At 42.5% G+C, this 19017-nt stretch overlaps 1 protein-coding gene across 1 annotated transcript; it reads left to right on the top strand.

Moving 5' to 3' along the window:
• The first annotated feature begins 339 nt into the window (after nt 1-339).
• rtraf (RNA transcription, translation and transport factor) lies at nt 340-18985 on the top strand. The gene is made up of 8 exons (XM_033027328.1): nt 340-497; nt 5845-5969; nt 7266-7365; nt 10245-10325; nt 14257-14345; nt 16528-16596; nt 18180-18228; nt 18693-18985. Exons 1-8 carry the CDS (start codon nt 437-439, stop codon nt 18845-18847), a joined length of 729 nt encoding a protein of 242 aa, XP_032883219.1. The 5' UTR covers nt 340-436; the 3' UTR covers nt 18848-18985.
• Nucleotides 18986-19017: the final 32 nt, after the last annotated feature.

Here is a 19017-nt window from a genome sequence, read left to right as displayed (position 1 = left end):
GTAGCGTGATGGGCAGCAGGACAGGGCGGGCACTGCGACGTCACGCCGGAGGGGAGGCGCCATGGCGTCACACCCAGGGGCGGCGAGGCGCGGCCGGGGAAGGGCTTAGTGAGCCGACGGGTGCGTTGCGTGGTGACGTCACGCCGGAGAAATGTCATCATGTGCCGGCGAGGTGACATTACGGCCGCGTGTGCGGACGTGTTGACGTCAGGCCGCGTGTGCGGACGTGTTGACGTCAGGCCGCGTGTGCGGACGTGTTGACGTCAGGCCGCGTGTGCAGACGTGTTGAGGTCAGGCCGCGTGTGCGGACGTGTTGAGGTCAGGCCGCGTGTGCAGACGTGTTGACGTCAGGCCGCGTGTGCGAACGTGTTGACGTAGGGCCAGCTAGGCATGTGAGGCGACGCCGGTTGCGCTGAGTGTGCGTGGACGCTGCAGGATGTTTCGGAGGAAGCTGGCCGCCTTAGAGTACCACAACAGCGGCGTGTTTGACTGTAAAGGTACGGGCCGCCGAGTGGTGGCCGGACCCGGGTCTCTGCCGGTGCTACTGATGCACGGGGGGGAGAAGGGTAGGAGCAGGGCCTGGGCATCAGGGCCCCAACAGCAGGGCCCCAACAGCAGGGCATGCGGTGGCGTGGAGACGCGAGTGTTTAATTGTCATGTGTACCGGCAACGATGATATCCCCACTCGCTGCACCTTAACAGGCCTGTAAATACAATAACATACCGATATTAATGTATGATAATCAATAATATAATAAATGAATAACCTCAGTCATAGTGTAAAGTCTACTTCTGTAGTGCAACCAAAGACAAAGTTCACAGGAGATCATAATTGTAGCAATGTTACAAAATTTTGAGATTTTAAAAATCAAGTCTGTAATTTATCCCATCAGATAAAGCATAAAAATAAGTTTAATTTGACACCTAATTCACTTTCATATCTCAAGTATTTAAAAAGTTATGGCCATTTTCATACTCGGAAATGAGCATCTTGTTCCCTATTGATTTTCTATGGACATAACAAAAAAGCTGTGATCGTGAACAGTCAAAAGCCCATAACTTTCTTAAAAATTAAGAGAACTGAATGAAATTTTCAGTTATCATAGATTGAAGCATTCTGAAACAAATATAAAATAATCTTACTTGGATGACCTGAAATTAAAGCATATAATTAGTTAGTTACCTAATTGTAGCTAATTTCAGACTTCAATTACTAGATCTAAACATCTATCCATTTCTTAATAAATGATTAACATTTTTAAATAGCCTAAATGTCTAAATAATATTCACAAATAATTCACAATAAAACATGATTTTTAAATCTCATTTACATTAATTTATAGGCCAAATGGAAGGAATTTAGTGTTCAATTGCTGTAAATAAATGCCCATTTAAATCAGCTTTCCAGTGGGTTCCTGTGAACGCGCTGGTTTAGAACGTTCACATTGCGGTAGATTTGTGCCCCAAATGCCGAGAAAAATACTGCGGGATATAATGGGCCCAAAATGAGCTACTCGCTATAATAAACTTTGTATAAAGGGATCTTTAGAAGCCCTTTTTAATGTAAAAATATACAGCATACCTTCAGTTGACTGCTTTATGAGACCCTGCGGTTGCTGGTGTTCGCGGGTTTAGAGGTTGATTTTTAAACTACTATAACTATTATACGAGGCCTTTAAAACTAATAATAGCTTTTGCGACGGGGTCTTTCAGCGATTTTTCGTTAATAATTAACTAGGCTGAACATCCTCGATTTGAACAGCCTAGAGAAAATCGCGTTTTAAACCCGCCCCCTCTAAACGGCGCCAAAATCGCACACACCCTCAGCGACAGATTTTCAGCGACGCTTCAGGTAGGCTTTGCAACATACCTATATAAAGGGATCTTTAGAAGCCCTTTTTAATGTAAAAATATGCAGCCTACCTTCAGCTGTCTGCTTTATGAGACCCTGCGGTTGCTGGCGGTCTCGGGTTTAGAGATTGATTTTTAAACTACTATAACTATTATACGAGGCCTTTAAAACTAATAATAGCTTTTGCGACGGGGTCTTCCAGCGATTTTTCGTTAATAATTAACTAGGCTGAACATCTTCGATTTGAACAGCCTAGAGAAAATCGCGTTTTAAACCCGCCCCCCTCTAAACGGCGCCAAAATCGCGCACACCCGCAGCGGCAGATTTTCAACGACGCTTCAGGTAGGCTTTGCAACATACCTAATAATTGTTGAGGTTAGTTCTGTGCAGTGTTCAGGAGCCTGATGGTTGCTGGGAAGAAGCTGTTCTTGAACCTGGAGATCAGTTTCCAGGCTCCTGTATGTTGTTCCCGGTGGTGGTACCGGGATGAGTGAATGGCCTGGGTGTTGTTGGTGTTTAATAATAATGGTTGTCTTTTTAGGGCAGTGCCTCCTGTAGATGCCATGACGGCGGGGAGGTCAGTACCTGTGATGGACCGTGCAAGGCACGCAGGACAGGGGTGTGGGTGTGCGTAAGACTCGCGGGATGAGGGGTGTGTTGGGCTCGTGGGACAGAAGGAGAGGATGCAGGGCCTGTGGGATGGGTGGAGGGGGCTGGTCCATTGTAGCCAGTACAGGGGGCTTTGCCTGACCTCTAACTGCTTCTGCCCACCATGTTTTGCGTAATGTATTCACACAATTTGCGGGTGCATTATTTATCTCAGAAACCACCAAAATGCAGCATGAATCACCAAAGTCTCTGGAACTGTTCAGTTTAGAGATACAGTGCAGAAACAAGCCCTTCAGCCTACCGATTCTGTGGCAACCAGCGATCCCCACAAACACGAGGGACAATTTATAATTATACCGTCAATTAACCTACAAACCTGAGGTAGACACAAAATGCTGGAGTAACTCAGCGGATCAGGCAGCATCTCATGAGAGAAGGAATGGGTGACGCTTTGGGTTGAGACCCTTCTTCAGACTGATTCAAACCTACAAACCTGTATGTCTTTAGAGTGTGGGAGGAAACTGGAGATCCTGGAGAAAACCCACGCAGGTCAAGGGGAGAACATACAAATTATGTACAGCCAAGTACCCGTAATCAGGATCTAACATGGGTCTCTGGCGCTGTAAGGTATCGACTCATCCGCTGTGCCACCGTGCCGCCGTGATACGCTAAAATGCTGAGAACTATATTCTACCCTCAGCATCTTCCCCTTTGCTGTACCTATGAACCTATGGTGTGACTTGGTTGTATGTATGTATTGTATGATCTGATTTGATTCCATTCCATAGCGCACACTACCAAATTTTTCACAGTGCCTCAGTAACAATAATAAACTTAAACCGGGTGGTGCATTGTTATTTATTTTAATATATAGTGGTAAAATAAACGTTGAGTCTGATTGTGGTTGTGAATAGAAACATAGAAAATAGGTGCAGGAGTAGGCCATTCGGCCCTTCGAGCCTGATATGATCATGGCTGATCATCCAACTCAGTATCCCACCCCTGCCTTCTCTCCATACCCCCTGATCCCTTTAGCCACAAGGGCCACATCCAACTCCCTCTTAAATATAACTCGTCATTAAATATAGCTCTTAAAATTCTTGTCATTTAAATATAGAATGACGAGAATCCTTTCAAATCATCCCATTTCCAAATAGTTATACTGGATTTTTTTGCCTCACCTTTTGCTCATAATTCGCTTGGGTAGCTTACACCCCAGTGGTATGAACATGGACTTCTCTAACTTCAAATACCCCTTGCTTTCCCTCTCTCTCTATCCTTTCCCAGTTCTCCCACTAGTCTTACTGTCTCCGACTACATTCTATCTCTGTCATGCCCATTCCCGTGACATCAGTCTGTAGAAGGTTCTTGACCCAAAATGTCACCCACTCCTTCTCTCCAGAGATGCTGCCTGTCCCGCTGAGTTACTTCACCATTTTGTGTTTACCTTTGGTTTAAACCAGCATCTGCAGTTCTTCCCTACACTTTATGGGATAGATCTTCTTTATGGAGGGAAAATGTTCTTTCAAACTACTGCTGCCCTTAATTTTCCCACCATACACTTGCTTTATTTTACGTGATCTTTTGTTTTGCCAAAATGATTCTATTGCAAAACTAACTACTAGCATCACTGATGTCATAAGAAGGGTCTTGACCTATCACATCACCTATCCATATTCTCCAGGGATGCTACCTGACCTGCTGAAGTACTCCAGCAATTTCTGTCCTCTGCCACAGAAGGCTGTGGAGGCCAAGTCAATGAATATTTTGAAGGCAGAGATAGATAGATTCTTGACCTGTATAGGTGTCAGGGGTTATAGGGAGGCAGGAGAATGGGATTAAGAGGGAAAGATAGATCAGCCATGATTGAATGGCGGAGTTGGCGATGGGCCGACTGGCCTAATTCTGCTCCTATCATATGAACTTTTGAGTATTAACCAGCATCTGCAGATCTTTCTACAGTTTGGAATTTGTTATTTACCCTTGAAATAGATGTTAAGATGTAAGCAGCTCCATTAATTTATTTACATGTTTACAGAAATGGAAATCAATTGCACATGGCAAAATCTGAAACGAACATGCGATAATTTATTATTTTGAGCGACTTGTTCAATTCCTAATGCAGGATTTGAATAAGCAAACTTTTCCAATTAGTGTCTCCAATAGCACAAAATGTCCCTTCAGAATAGCAAATAACTAAAACCCTTAATAATGGAAAAATTAAAAATAAATGTTGATGGTATTTATTATAGAACTAAATTCAAACTGTTTTTCAAAATCCTTTCCCAGTTCTGCTGAAGAATCTCGGACCAGAAACATTAACTATGTTTGTCTTTCCACAGATGCTGCCTGACTTGCTGAGTAATCCCAGCATTTTCTGTTATTATTTCAGATTTCCAGCATCTGCAGTCTTTTGATTTTCAAAGCTAATTAATACTTTAGTTACAGTGCACAATGTGATGGTAGTTTTAATTCTTAAAATGACAATTACAGTAAACTTTCAAAGTATACTTTAATAATTACAATCTTAACTGCAGTAAGTTGAGTAAATTTAAGCCATACATCCAGGCATCTAATTCCTCTTGGGGTTGTGATTTGTTAAGCAAAATACTGCACATGCAGAAAAATTGAGATAAAAAATATAAATACTGAACATACTCACGAGATCGGCTACCTATGGAGATATACATAGAACAGCACAAGAACAGGCCTTTCGGTCCAAGTTTCTGTGTTGAACAATATGTTAGATAAACTAATCTCAAGACACAAAATGCTGGAGTAACTCAGCGAGTCAGAGCATCTCTGGAGAACATGGATGGGTGACTTTTCGGGTCAGGACCTTTCTTCAGACTTCTCTATAAACTAATCTCAACTGCCTGCACACTATCCATTATCCGTCCTTTCCCTGCATGTTCATGTGCCTATCTGAAGCCTCTTAAACACCAGTAATATATCTGTCTCTGTCTCCACCGCAACAGTATGCTCCAGGCACCCACTACTCTTTGTAACAAGACTTGCCCCACACATCTCCTTTAAACTTTGCCCCTCTCACCTTAAAGCTATGCCCTGCAGTGTGACATTTTCATCCTGAGAAAATGGTTCTGACCGTCTATCCTATACACCTTGCTTGTATCAGGTCTCCCTTCAACCTCTGGCACTCCAGAGATGAATCATAATTAATATTTTTTAGCCACTTTCACCAGAATTGCTCTTAGTTATGTGAGAAATTTTAATCAGGAAATGAGCGTTGTAGTTAAAATCAGAAAAGAAGCTGCTCTTTTGTATACTGCAGTGGTACTATTTGTCAACACATTTAATCGGCCTTGAACCAACCGTTTGCCTTTTTCTCAATAGGCATCTAAAGAGGTTACTTTTATTTTTAGATGAGGTGGGCTTCAGGAATTTAGTAGTGTGGCTTGAAGATCAGAAGATAAGGCATTATAAAATTGAAGAGAGAGGCACCCTCAGAAATGTGCAGAATAATGAATGGCCCAAACACTTTGAAAAGGTGAGCATTGCATTGGATAAAGAACTTTTGGTGTTTATTTCTGGTCTGAGATGAATAATTTAAGCTGTTTACAAATGAATCTTGTGGGGGGGGGGGGGGAGGGGAGATGGGAGAGGGGAGATAGAGTGTGAGTGCTCACTTTTCCTTTCCCCTCATTATCTTGTACATCTAATAAAACATTTAAACAAAGTTTACTGATAGATTTGTGATTGGAGCCTGACAGCACACTGGGAACCTTCACGTTTGGATATGAATGCAAAGTCCTGAACTTGCTGCGATTTGTGGCTGTGCCTTCAGTCCCTTGGCCCCAAGTTGCAAATGTCCTTTCCTGAACCAATGCTCAGGCACTCTTTGAAAGTAGCTCTTTGGGTAGCCTTTCCTGATATTTTCTATTGCAAATTTGGTTTGCTTGTGCTTCTGTTCAGGTTTACTATTTTACTATTTTATAGGCACTATATAAATAGAAAGAATTCCTGTAATTTTGCCAAAGATTTTACTGATTTTCGGCCAACAACAAACATTCCTTTGCCCATCACTTGTCTGGGCACACTATCCTTAATTATCTCAGAGCAAAAGATTCAACAATGTTTTTTATAGTTTCTTTGCTAAAATGCATAATCTTCAATGGTCTCTGGCAATCGCCAGAGCATGACAACTCAAAAGTGGAGGCAAAGCATTCAGTATGGCACGGAGAGGCTTCATTTGGAGCCCAGAAATCCAGCTTAAACGCCATGGGTGCACTACCACAAACCACGCACCCACCTGTACTGTCAGGCACTCCTGCCACAGCTCGACAGGAATTCTACCGAACTAGACTGGAGGCAAATCATCTTAGATTTTGATGGGATTTCTAAGAAGAATCTTCTCACAATGCATTAGAGAGTGAGTGTGTTTATTTGTCATATGTACTGACAACAGTAATTACATTCCTTCTTAACAGGCCTGTAAACACAATACATATGGATGAGATATAATAAATAAATAATAAACTGACAACCACAATATAGTGGGGGAAACCCCCAAAGTCCTTGGTGCAACCAATAATATTTTAAATTATGGTTAGATGTTTATTATATTTACTTATATTTGTGTGTACCAATAAATATACTTGCTGCTGGAATATTCACAGTCCAATGTATTTCATGATGTAGGATTCTCTATCAGCCATTATTACCACTGAAATGCTCTATTGAAAGTTTATATTATAGCCCTAATTCACCTATTATGTGGAATGTTTTAAATGGTTAATTCTTAAAGCCTGAAATTCTAATGGATTTGTGATTTATTTGCCTTCAGTACCTCGCAGATGTAAACTGCCCATTCAAGGCTGAAGAAAGACAGGAAAACCTTGACTGGCTTCTGGGCTTGGCAGTGAGACTTGAATATGCTGATAATGGTATGTTCCTTTACAGCACTAGATATAGCCGGGTTACTTATTGCTTGCATTATGAAGCTTTCCATCTTGTGTACCGTTTAACTTTATGAATTAACCTGCGTTATGCTTGTGCTATTGCTCTGATTTAAAAAAAAAAAAGAAGAGTTTTTCACATTCATTAAATGTAACATTGGGATTGGATAAAGCTATAAGATGCTTGAATGTTGTGGCAGCATGGGTGGAGGGAATGGACAGACAACATGTCAAAAGAAAGTCCTGGCACGAAACATCGTCTGTCTATTCACTCCACAAATGCTGCCTGACCTACTGGGTTCCTCCAACCCTTTGTTTTTTGTTCAAGATTCCAGCTTCTGCAGTTTCTTGTGTCTCCACATGAATGATATTATCAGCTTTCCTTAAATTTCTTTTTTGGTTAGTTTAGAGATACAGCTCGGAACAAGCCCTTCGGCCCACTGGGTCTACGATCCCTACACACTAACACTTTCCTACATACACTAGGGATATTTTTTACATTTACCAAGCCAATTTACCTACATACCTGTATGTCTTTGGAGTGCGGGAGGAAACCGAAGATCTCGGAGAAAATTCACGCTGGTCACGGGGAGAACGTCTAAAATCCGTACAGACAGCACCCGTGGTCAGGATTGAACCTGGGTCTCCGGTGCTGCAAGCGCTGTAAGGCAGCAACTCTACCGCTGCACGCGCTGTAAGGCAGCAACTCTACCGCTGCACCACCGTGCTGCCCTTGATAACTTTCAAAATATATGATTGTTTGTAATTGGAATTTAGTGGCCTACTTTTAAAATAGACTATCCCAGCTTTCCTCTTTAATCTATTGAATTTTTAAGGTTAAAATGGGAGCAATGGATTGAAAAAATATTTTCTCCCTTTCACTCTCATTGTCACGTTTCATCTTTATTTTTTTTCAGTCCGAGGATGCGATCCATATTTCAGCTATAATTCTTTTGATTATATGTGTCATCGGTGTACAGCAGGTTCTCAGAAGGCATTTCTTACTTGTGTCAATGATGCTATCGACAGTTTAATTAAAATGGGCATTCGAATACACATTCTAATCCCCTTCCACCTATATTCCTTCATATAGCTTCACAATTCACACTTCTATTCTTATTTAATTTCAGGCCTTTGTCCAACCATCTGCCTATCACACAAAACCCCCTCACCTGTATCCACCTATTTCTTGCCAGGTTTTGTTCTGCCAACATTCTACTCCCTCTTCCCCCACCCTCTCCCAACCACAATCAGTATGAAGGAGGTTCCCAACCCGAAACGTCACTTGGCCATGTTCTTCAAAGATGCTGCCTGACCCGCTGAGATACTCTAGCACTTTGTGCCTCATTTTGTAAACCTGCATCTACAGTTCCTTGCATCTACATTTACCAGAATGCTGCCTGGATTAGGGAATATTAGCTGTAAGAAGAGTTTGGACAAACTTGGGTTGTTATCTCTGGAGCTTCGGAAGCCTAGGTGAACCCTGATTGAAATATTAAAATTTCAAGAGGCATATATAGGGAAGTCAACCTTTTCCCCAGGTGGAGATGCCAGAGACTAGAGAGCATAGTTTTAAGTTAAAAGGGGGATCTATTAAAGATGATATGTGAGGCAAGTTTTTTTTTTCATAGAGGGTTGGTTTCTGGAACATGGTGCCAAGCGGGGTGGTAAAAGCAGCTATGATAGTGAAAACGCACGTGAACATGCAGCGAATGAGGGGATACGGCTCTTGTGCAGGTAGATGGGTTTATCATGGATGGCACAGATGTGGGCTGAAGGGCAAGTTCCCATGCTGTAAAGTTCTATGTTCTAAGATAGACACAAAATGCTGGAGTAACTCAGCGGGTCAGGCAGCATCTCTGGAGAAAAGGAATAGGTGCTTCGGGTCAGAACCCTTCTTCAGACGTGTTCTAAGTGTTCATTTGTTTTTCAGATTTAATTGAAATGTTTTGAAGAGGTAACTAAGTACATTGAGAGCAATGTAGCTGCATGAATTTTAGTGAGACCCTTGAAAGGTCCAGCATCATAGGCTGGTCCAAAACATGAGAACTCATGGGATCCATGGCAGGCAAACAAATTAGGTCTAAAATTGGCTTGATTATAAAAGGAAAGAGGGTGATTGTGGAGGGTTGGCCAGTGGAGCACTTCAAGGATTGATACTGGACCCTTGATTTTTGTGCAATGTGAATATAACAGATTGATTTGTAAGTCTGCAGATAACAGAATCCTATTATTTCAACTCTTCATCCATTCCCACTCTGGCATTTCCAAAGTGGAATGTGTTTTCTGGGATGAACTTCTCCCCAGACCAAACGGTTCTAGATGTTTTTAAAAGAAAGTCTCAAAGGGTTGGAGTAAGTGATCGGCAGGCAACAGGGATAGGTGACATTATGGATTAGAATGCTTCTTCAGGCAGTTGTTCCAGCACTTTGTCTTTTTTTGCAAGCCAGCATCTGCAATTCCATGTGTCTAGGTCTAGATGTACATTGTGCTTATGACAGAGATGCCAATGAAATAATGTTGCTGGTTTGCAATATACTTTTAGTGAACCTCCCCAATGCCAAGAACTAGGCACTCATCTCTCAAGAGGCTCTTTACATCATCTTAAATCATGACAATGAATCTGTAACCAAATTCCCAAATCATACTTTGTTCCTCGTGCCTTATCAATCAATCAATCACAGGTATAACATCAACTCTAGCGATTGGCTATGCAAGTAGAGACATTTTAAAATTTCAAGCCTGAGAAAATCTCTTCAAAATTTGTATCCTATGCCTTCTAGATTCCTCAATCATCAGAAATAATGTTCCTGCAGAGAAATCTGTGAACATTTTTAATAGTAATTGATTTTTTTTTGTCTCCACAGTGGATAAATACAAGAATTGTACAGCAGACAATGTAAAGAATGATGCCACTAAAGGCACAGATCCGCTTATCAACTTGGATGGTAAGTAAGAGGTATATTGGCCCACTGTTTTGTCATTAAAGATGTAATGAAAGTAGTTTTACAGATTGTGGATATTGATTGAAAAGTTGTAGATACATATTTCTGTTAATATACTTGAGGTATTGCTGAACAAATACCACAGCAACTTGTCAACATTCAGAAACTTTAATCTTTAAGTGGTTACTCGCTAGATCATGGATACAATACATGTGTGGTTCAAACTGCCGTAGGAAGTAGTGGGTGGGAAGTGTAGATTGGAATTTATCATTGGAGTTCTGAGCGTGCATTTTAATGCATCAGCTGGATATGCAAAACATTCTTCCATTTTGTACTGTCATCTAGGATTGATTAGGAAATTGTTTAAGAAGGAACTGCAGATGCTGGAAAATCGAAGGTACACAAAAATGCCGGAGAAACTCAGCGGGTGCAGCAGCATCTATGGAGCGAAGGAAATAGGCAACGTTTCGGGCCGAAACGTTGCCTATTTCCTTCGCTCCATAGATGCTGCTGCACCCGCTGAGTTTCTCCAGCATTTTTGTGTACCTTTGATTAGGAAATTGTTTTGGTTGCTTACAAACAGCAAAATAACAGTATAAATTACGAGTTGGGCTCTAATCCTACTCCGACATATTTAAATCAAGAGATACTTTCACGGCATCAGCGGAAACTGGGTCAGTTCCTGAAAACTTTTAAAACTTTGAATAAAATGTTCATAAAGCTGAGAAGCGTCCTGTGGCTTATTATTAAAAATCAACTTAAAATTATATACCCAACCCTCGTGTTGGAGAACCCACACTGAGTACAACAATGGCATATTGTTACACAAAGCAGTGCAGTTGGCGTTATAACTGATCTACTAATTATACACTCTGATCCTGACTAGTCTATAAGCATTGAATTCTCTAATTTTATGTAATAGCCCCCCCCTTTTCCTCCCCTCCCACCCCATCCCTTTCCTGTGTCTCCATCCCACCCAGGCGAGCACCCATTTCTCCTGTCTGCGCCCCATCCTTTCTTTGTCCCTTTAGAATAGAATAGCCTTTTATTGTCATCCAGACCGAAGTCTGAACGAAATTTAAGCAGTCATACATATAATACAATACAATAAAAAACAACAATAAACACATATTAACATCCACCACAGTGAGTCCACCCAACATCTCCTCACTGTGATGGAGGCAAAAGTCTTAGGGCTGCAGTCTCTTCCCTCCTCTTCTCCTTCTGCGCTGAGGCGATACCCCCCGGGCGATGTTAAAACCTGTCCTGCGGCTCAAACACCGCGGCCCGGGGTAGTCGAAGCTGCCGCTCACCAGACCTGCTGACGCAGCCGCTGGCCCGCGGCCGAACCCCCGGTCTCAGGCCACCGCCACCAGAACTGCCGTCCCAGCCCCCGGAGCATCGTTCCAGCCCCGAGCCGGATCGCCCTCACGTGAGTACTGCCACCATCTCAGCCTCGCGCCAGGCCGCCGCTCCTCCCTCGGGCTGGGCCGCCCCGACCGGGCACCGCTCCTCCCTCGGGCTGGGCCGCCCCGACCGGGCGCCGCTTCTCCCTCGGGCTGGGCCGCCCCGACTGGGCGCCGCTCCTCCCTCGGGCTGGGCCGCCCCGACCGGGCACCGCTCCTCCCTCGGGCTGGGCCGCCCCGACTGGGCGCCGCCCCGACCGGGCGCCGCTCCTCCCTCGGGCTGGGCCGCCCCGACCGGGCGCCGCTCCTCCCTCGGGCTGGGAACGCCGTACCTCCCCGAGCTCGGCTACTCCGACGGGAGCACCGTTCCTTCCTCGGGCCGGCCGTCACAGCCCCTCACGAAAGCCCTGTTCCAGCCCCGAGCCGGGCCGTCCTCACGGGAGCGAGCTCAGTGCGAGTCCTGGCGGGCTCTGCCTCCTGAGCCTCGAGGTCGCCAGCTCCGCCATTAGGCCTCAGCGCAGACGGAGGCAGAGAAGGGGAATACGACAAAAAAGTCGCATTCCCCCGCAGGGAGAGACAGCAAGCCCCGTTTCAACCCCCCCCCCCCCCAAAACACAAACTAAAAACCAAAACTAGACTAACCAAAACGAAAATAAACAACCCAAAAAACACAAAACAAACAGGACTGCCGGAGAGCCGCTGCAGCCAGAGCCGCGCCGCCACTAATTTTACCCGTCCCTTCCACATCCCCATGGTTATACATTTAATTTACCTTCCCCCCTTATGAGTCCCTTTTGTCCCAGTTTCATCTCTCTTTGCTCACCCATCTGCCAACCAAAACCCCCCTTACTTTTAGTTTCGATATACTGCGCAACTCCTCAGCCCAACGAGTCCGCGCCGACCAGCGGTCTCTGCATATTAACACTATCCTACACACACGAGGGACAATTTTTACATTTATCAAGCCAATTTACCTACATACCTGTACGCCTTTGGAGTGTATCCATCCATCACTCGCCAGGCTCTGTCCCACCCCCACCTCCCTTCCAGCTTTCTCCCACCCCGAGCTGTTAAGATCAGTGAATGTTATTGTTGTCGGGTATATTACCATTTGGGCTGAGCTTTCTGAAAGCTTGCAGATATTGGCGTAACATAATGGCATTGCAGGAACACCAGAAGATGCCATTATAGCTGACATGCAGGAATAATTGGCTGATGGCATGGATTTGCTCAGCAAGGAAAAGTTGAATAGCAAATAATCCAAAAGATTAAAATCAAAGGAAAGATCTGTGATCACACCACTGTAGAATAGTGTTTAAAAAGTCCAATATTAATTGTTTAGCAGGTTGAGGCTACTTCCTATACTGCCATTCCAAGAATATCAAAATCTCCTCTATATCATTAGTCGAGCATACTACTGGTTTCATGTTCATATTTATTGAGTTTATGAATTAATAACACATTACAAATGCTATTGAAATATTTGGTTCATACGACAACTTCAGACAAACACAAAATGCTGGAATAACTCAGTGAGCCAGGCAACATCTCTGGAGAGAAGGAATGGGTGAAACATCACCCATTCCTTCTCTCCAGAGATGCTGCCTGACCCGCTGAGTTATTCCAGCATTTTGTGTCTATCTTTGATTTAAACCAGCATCTGCAGTTCATTCCGACAACTTCAGACATTGCTGGTTATTTCTTGAGGTAAATTTCTGCATGTAGTTTCAGTCTGTCCGCAAACTGAAACCGTCCTTGACGTTTTGTTAATACTTACAGCACAGCCACAGATTTACTGGATAAAAGTCACTGGTCTCAGCGTTCTGTGTTTTCGATTTTTGTATAGGGCTCTGGGGCTTTGAATTTGTATCAGCTATCTGCTTAATTGTAGCACATTGGTTTTCCAGCGTTAGAGTGTGATTTTGCTACTGGAGGATTGGGAAGCCCAGTACCTTTATTTGAACTATTCATCAGTATTCCTATTGCATCACATTTCAGGCCTTTATGTACTGTTTTTACAGAAGCAAATGGCCTCTAGAGGGTGCAGTTTACAGCCTCTGATGCATTCTCGCACACAACCCCAGAGATTGTGTTGGGAGTACAAGGAGGGGCAAGATAAATAGTTTTCCCCCCCATTCTTTATACTTGTATTAAGGATCTAAGTGTAGCTTTTTTGAAGTTGAAGTAAATGGACACTTCTATTCATATATTTGGTCCACAACCATTATGGACGGCACAGTGGCACGCTGCCTTGCAGTGCCAGAGGCCCGGGTTCGATCCTGACTACTGGTGCTGTTTGTACGTTCTCCCTGTGACCGCGTGAGTTTTCTCCTCGTGCTCTCTTATCCTCCCACACTCCAAAGATGTGCAGGTTTGTAGGTTAATTGGCTTTGGTAAAAATTGTAAATTGTTCCCAATGTGCTAGTGCACGGGGATCACTGGTTGGTGCGGACCCGGTGGGTCGAAGGGCCTGTTTCAGCGCTATATCTCTAAACTAAACAAAAATGTCTTGATTCCTTTTCATGCAGTGAACAACCCCGACTTTAAGGCTGGTGTGATGGCATTAGCTAATCTCTTGCAAATCCAGCGGCATGACGATTACCTGATAATGTTGAAGGTAAGCCAAACTAGCTTCACTACTGAGCTGTAAACATCCCATCCACTTGTGTAAGATCATTCCCTCTACACTACATTGCTGATGAAAAGTTTTCATGGTTACTAAATTAAAGCATATTCAAACACTATAATGAGTCTGGATTCGTCTGGATTTCGTAAACAAATGTAAAATACAACCCTGTAATACAGATGTAACTCCTGTCCCTATACCTCATCCCTCATCTCCATCCAGTACCCCAGCAGTCCTTCCAGGGGAGACTGAGGTTCACGTGCATCTACTCTAACCCCATCTACTACATCCTCATCTACTATCACTGTTCTCGATGTGGCCTCCTTTCCATCGGCGAGACCAAGCGTAGACGCATTGTTTTACTGTACACGCGCTCGGTCCAGCAAGGCCTGCTGGATCTCCTGGTTGCTGACCATTTTCATTCCTCTTCCTATTCCCATACTGTCCTTTCTGCCCTGGGTCTCCTCCATTACCAGAGTGAGACCACATACAAACTGGAAGAACAGTACCTCTTATTCAGCTTGGGTAGCTTACAACCCAATGGTATAAATATTGAAATCTCCAATTTTAAGTAACTAACCAACAACATTCCTTTTCACCCCCTTACTGAGCTGTAAACAAGTCCCATCTGCTTGTGTAAGATCATTCCCACTACACTACATTGCTGATGAAAAGTTTTCATGGCTACTAACTTAAAGCATATCCAAACACTTTATAATGAGTCTGGATTTCGTAAACAAATGTAAAATTGCATAAAGCAGACAAAATATTGACGTAGAAAATGCTGGAAGTATAAAGGCAGCGGGTGGAGAGAGAAAACGGGTTAACACAGCTGGTGGGAGCTTTTTTCAGAGTTTAAAGAGAAGAAAAGTGTGGAAGGAAAAGCACAGGTAAAAATAGGGCCTATTTTAAAATTATATTTGGTGTATAAAAAAACAAAGCTCCAGAAATGCTTGGCAATCAGGCATCTTCTGTGGAGATTCAAGGTGAGTTATTGGTTCGTATTGATGACCTTTCATTCAACATATCGTGATAGAATTGTTGTTCAAAGAAGTGGGTTTATGATGTCTGTTAGAGGAAGAAACATGGAGCGATACAGGACTAACTTAGACTCTGCTAACAGTGGTTATACAGTTTAAACTTGTCTCAGAGGTGTGGACATGCTGGAGCAGTTCATTAACATAGGCAGAGACAAGGCAGGTTAACGATTTAAAAGTAAGCATGAAAATTATAAAGTTGAAATATTGCTTAAATGTAGTTGAGCAAGCAGAGGTTTGGGTGAATAAGTTTTGGTGAGAGTTAGATAATGGTCAACTAACTGATGTCTTCATGTTATGGGAAGCCAGCTGGGCAAGCACTGAAATAGACTTGTCCAGTGAATGATGATTTCAACAGCACAGGGGTTGAGATAGGTGAAGCATTACGTAGGTGGAGATAGTCAGGCTTATTGATATGTAAAAATATGGCAGATGGGTCAACTTTATACAGTGCAAGTGTTCTATGCTGGCCTTGGACTTCTCTCCTGGGAGAGAGTTGGTTTTGGAGTCTTGGGAAAGATGTTTGTGGCTTCCAGTACTTAGCTGGATGAAATTTCAGCGACATCAACCAAACGACATGACAGTTCAAAGACAGCAGAGGCATCAAGAGGCCTGGTGGAGGTGTGAGCCAATAAATGCAGGAGTAGGCCATTCGGCCCTTCAAGCCAGCACCGTCATTCAATGTGATCTTGGCTGATCATCCCCAATCAGTACCCGTTCCTGCCTTCTCCCCAAATAGAAATAGGACCATTTTCATGCCACCAGGTGCATTTGGAAACCAATGGTATGATTTCAGATGGTGCCGTTGAGGGAAATAGCAAGGGATCGGGAGAGGAAAATGATCAGGAAGAGATTCTCTGGCTTTGACCAGAAAGATAAAAGCTTAATTTCCAGAGTTCAAAAATAAATCATTGAATGCTTCATAGACTTCCTTCCAGAAAACATTTCCTGAAATTAATTTTGTATTTTGGTCTTCAAATTTCTTGTTTTTAATTAAGTGAATTGAGTTGTCACAAACTATACATATAGCTACATAGTTATTTTATCATTGTTGATCTATTGCCATTTGAGTCTGTGCGGTTTTAATTTCATTATACTGAGGCAGATTGACTTATCAGTAATGATTTTGATTTTAGGCAATTCGAATATTGGTGCAAGAGAGATTAAGCCCAGAAGCCATTGCAAACGCAAACCGTGCAAAGGAGGTAAATTGTTTTTCATAAAAAGTTAAGAATATAAATGATAAATGTATTTTTCTCTTGATTAAGTTAGATCGTGCATACAACTGTGAGTGGAACGTATTTGATCTTTGTATTCCATTTTATTTGTCAGATAGCAATCTCGCTTGTTCTGTTAGCACAGAGCAATAATCTAACGTAGCTGTAGTGTAATAAAGTGTCTATCTCTTGATATAGAGTGTTTCTTCGATGCTATACCCATAACTTTTAAGGTGGTCAACCTTGTAAGCTTATTGTGTCAGCATTGTTGATTTAACTTGCTATCTTTCAAAAAGTGGAGACATTTCTAAAACTGATTATGGTTTAACTTTACTTCCTCTCCTTGCTGTGAAATTATTACGATACTATTTTGGAATTTAAATACAGTCTGATCGTTAGTGTTGGAGATCAAGGTGTAAATTCTTAGTTTAACATTTTTTTGCAAATGTTTTCAAGAGTTAATACTTTAACACTATTTTTAAACTGAGGTAAGCGAGGGGGAAAGTGGACATGGCCCTGGTTAGACCCATTTACTGCTTCCGGTTCCATACTGGATACACTTCAGGAAGACCTTTGACTTCTTTCCAAGGAGCTGTTGAGGCTGAGTCAACCTTTCAGATTATTAATTGTTAATTTGTCAGGCAGGTGAATTAAGGGATTTTAACCCAAAACGGGCTACTCTGGCACTTTGTGTCTATCCAAGATGGGTAGATTAAGATATAACAAAATAGAGAGAGTACAGAGGAGATTTACTAGAATGTTGCCTGGGTTTCAGCAACTAAGTTACAGAGAAAGGTTGAACAAGTTAGGGCTTTATTCTTTGGAGCGCAGAAGGTTAAGGGGGGACTTGATAGAGGTTTTTAAAATGATGAGAGGGATAGACAGAGTTGACGTGGAAAAGCTTTTCCCACTGAGAGTAGGGAAGATTCAAACAAGGGGACATGACTTGAAAATTAAGGGACTGAAGTTTAGGGGTAACTTCTTTACTCAGAGAGTGGTAGCTGTGTGGAATGAGCTTCCAGTGAAGGTGGTGGAGGCAGGTTCGTTTTTATCATTTAAAAATAAATTGGATAGTTATATGGATGGGAAAGGAATGGAGGGTTATGGTCTGAGCGCAGGTATATGGGACTAGGGGAGATTATGTGTTCGGCACGGACTAGAAGGGTCGAGATGGCCTGTTTCCGTGCTGTAATTGTTATATGGTTATAGCCTTAATATACAGCCATGATATAATTTTTGTAAACACCATATTTCTGTTCTTAAACTAACAGGCTAAAATTACTTTCACCATATTTCTGCATATCACCAACTCACATCCAACATTTTGGCCATGAATTGTAAAGGTTTGTGGCTGTGGCTCTACAGACAATGCAACTTTTATTCACAGGGAAACATGGAACTAACCAGGTTCTACTGGAAATATCTGCACTTTAGATGTGAAATATCTTTGTATGCTTATCTAGTGGCAAATCTTGCCTTGTGGATTTTGAGGACTGGATATAATTGCTCAAAGACAGAAGCAAAATGTTAACTATATTTTCAGGCTTTTTTTTGCTCACTTTTTTTCCCAGGGTTTTACTGTAAGCTTAGAAAAGCATCTACTTGGCTTTGATACGGGAGGTAAGTAGATTTACATTGAATTAATAATCTTTTGGGAACATCCTACAGTTGGCATGTACAGGAAAGTGGCCCTTTGGTTCAACTTGTCTGTGCTGCCCCCATCTCAACCTTTCCTATCCATTCACGTGTCTTAATTGTCTGTTAAATCTTCTTATTGAACCTTCCTCCTCTGGCAGCTCATTCCATATACCCATGTCCTCTGTGTGAAAATGTTTCGTCTCGCACCTTAAACTCGTACCCTCTAGTGCTTGATTTCCCTACCCTGAGAAAAAGACGCACTCACCCTATCTATTCCCCTCATGATTTTGTACACCTCTAAGATAATCTCTCTGCCTCGTGCACTCCAAGGAATAAAGTCTTAGCCTGCAACTCAGATATTTTAAATCTTAGCACAGTAAGACCATAGGTCATTGTACCTCTGGTGTTTTGACGTAAACATTGAGATGTATATGTTGCTTTCATAGATGCCACTTTGAATGAAGCTGCAAGAGTTCTCCGACTGCTGCATATTGAGGAATTACGAGACCTTCAGACCAGGATTAATGAAGCTATTGTAGCTGTTCAATCAATTATAGCAGATCCCAAAACTGATCACAGGCTTGGAAAAGTTGGAAGATGATCAAAAGCTGTAAATTTGACAACTTTTCGATACTGATTTTGAAACTCTGTAGACAATATAAATGCTGGACTCATGTTTTGAATCTGAGTAAACTGTTTACTAAATAGAATAAATGCTAAAATATCGCAAATTACAAGATTTGAGTTTATTGTCAAGTTGGAACAAAGTAC

This window comes from Amblyraja radiata, chromosome 9 (genome assembly GCF_010909765.2).
Source record: "Amblyraja radiata isolate CabotCenter1 chromosome 9, sAmbRad1.1.pri, whole genome shotgun sequence".
Lineage (NCBI taxonomy): Eukaryota > Metazoa > Chordata > Chondrichthyes > Rajiformes > Rajidae > Amblyraja > Amblyraja radiata.
This window is presented reverse-complemented; position numbering and strand designations above follow the sequence as displayed.

Bases quoted from the DNA above. Each gene is read 5' to 3' on its own strand.
- rtraf (XM_033027328.1), top strand. From the start codon at position 437: ATGTTTCGGAGGAAGCTGGCCGCCTTAGAGTACCACAACAGCGGCGTG. The intron at 16,597-18,179 runs GTAAATTGTTTT...TTTTTTTCCCAG, and splicing joins ACGCAAACCGTGCAAAGGAG to GGTTTTACTGTAAGCTTAGA. The intron at 18,229-18,692 runs GTAAGTAGATTT...TTGCTTTCATAG, and splicing joins ACTTGGCTTTGATACGGGAG to ATGCCACTTTGAATGAAGCT.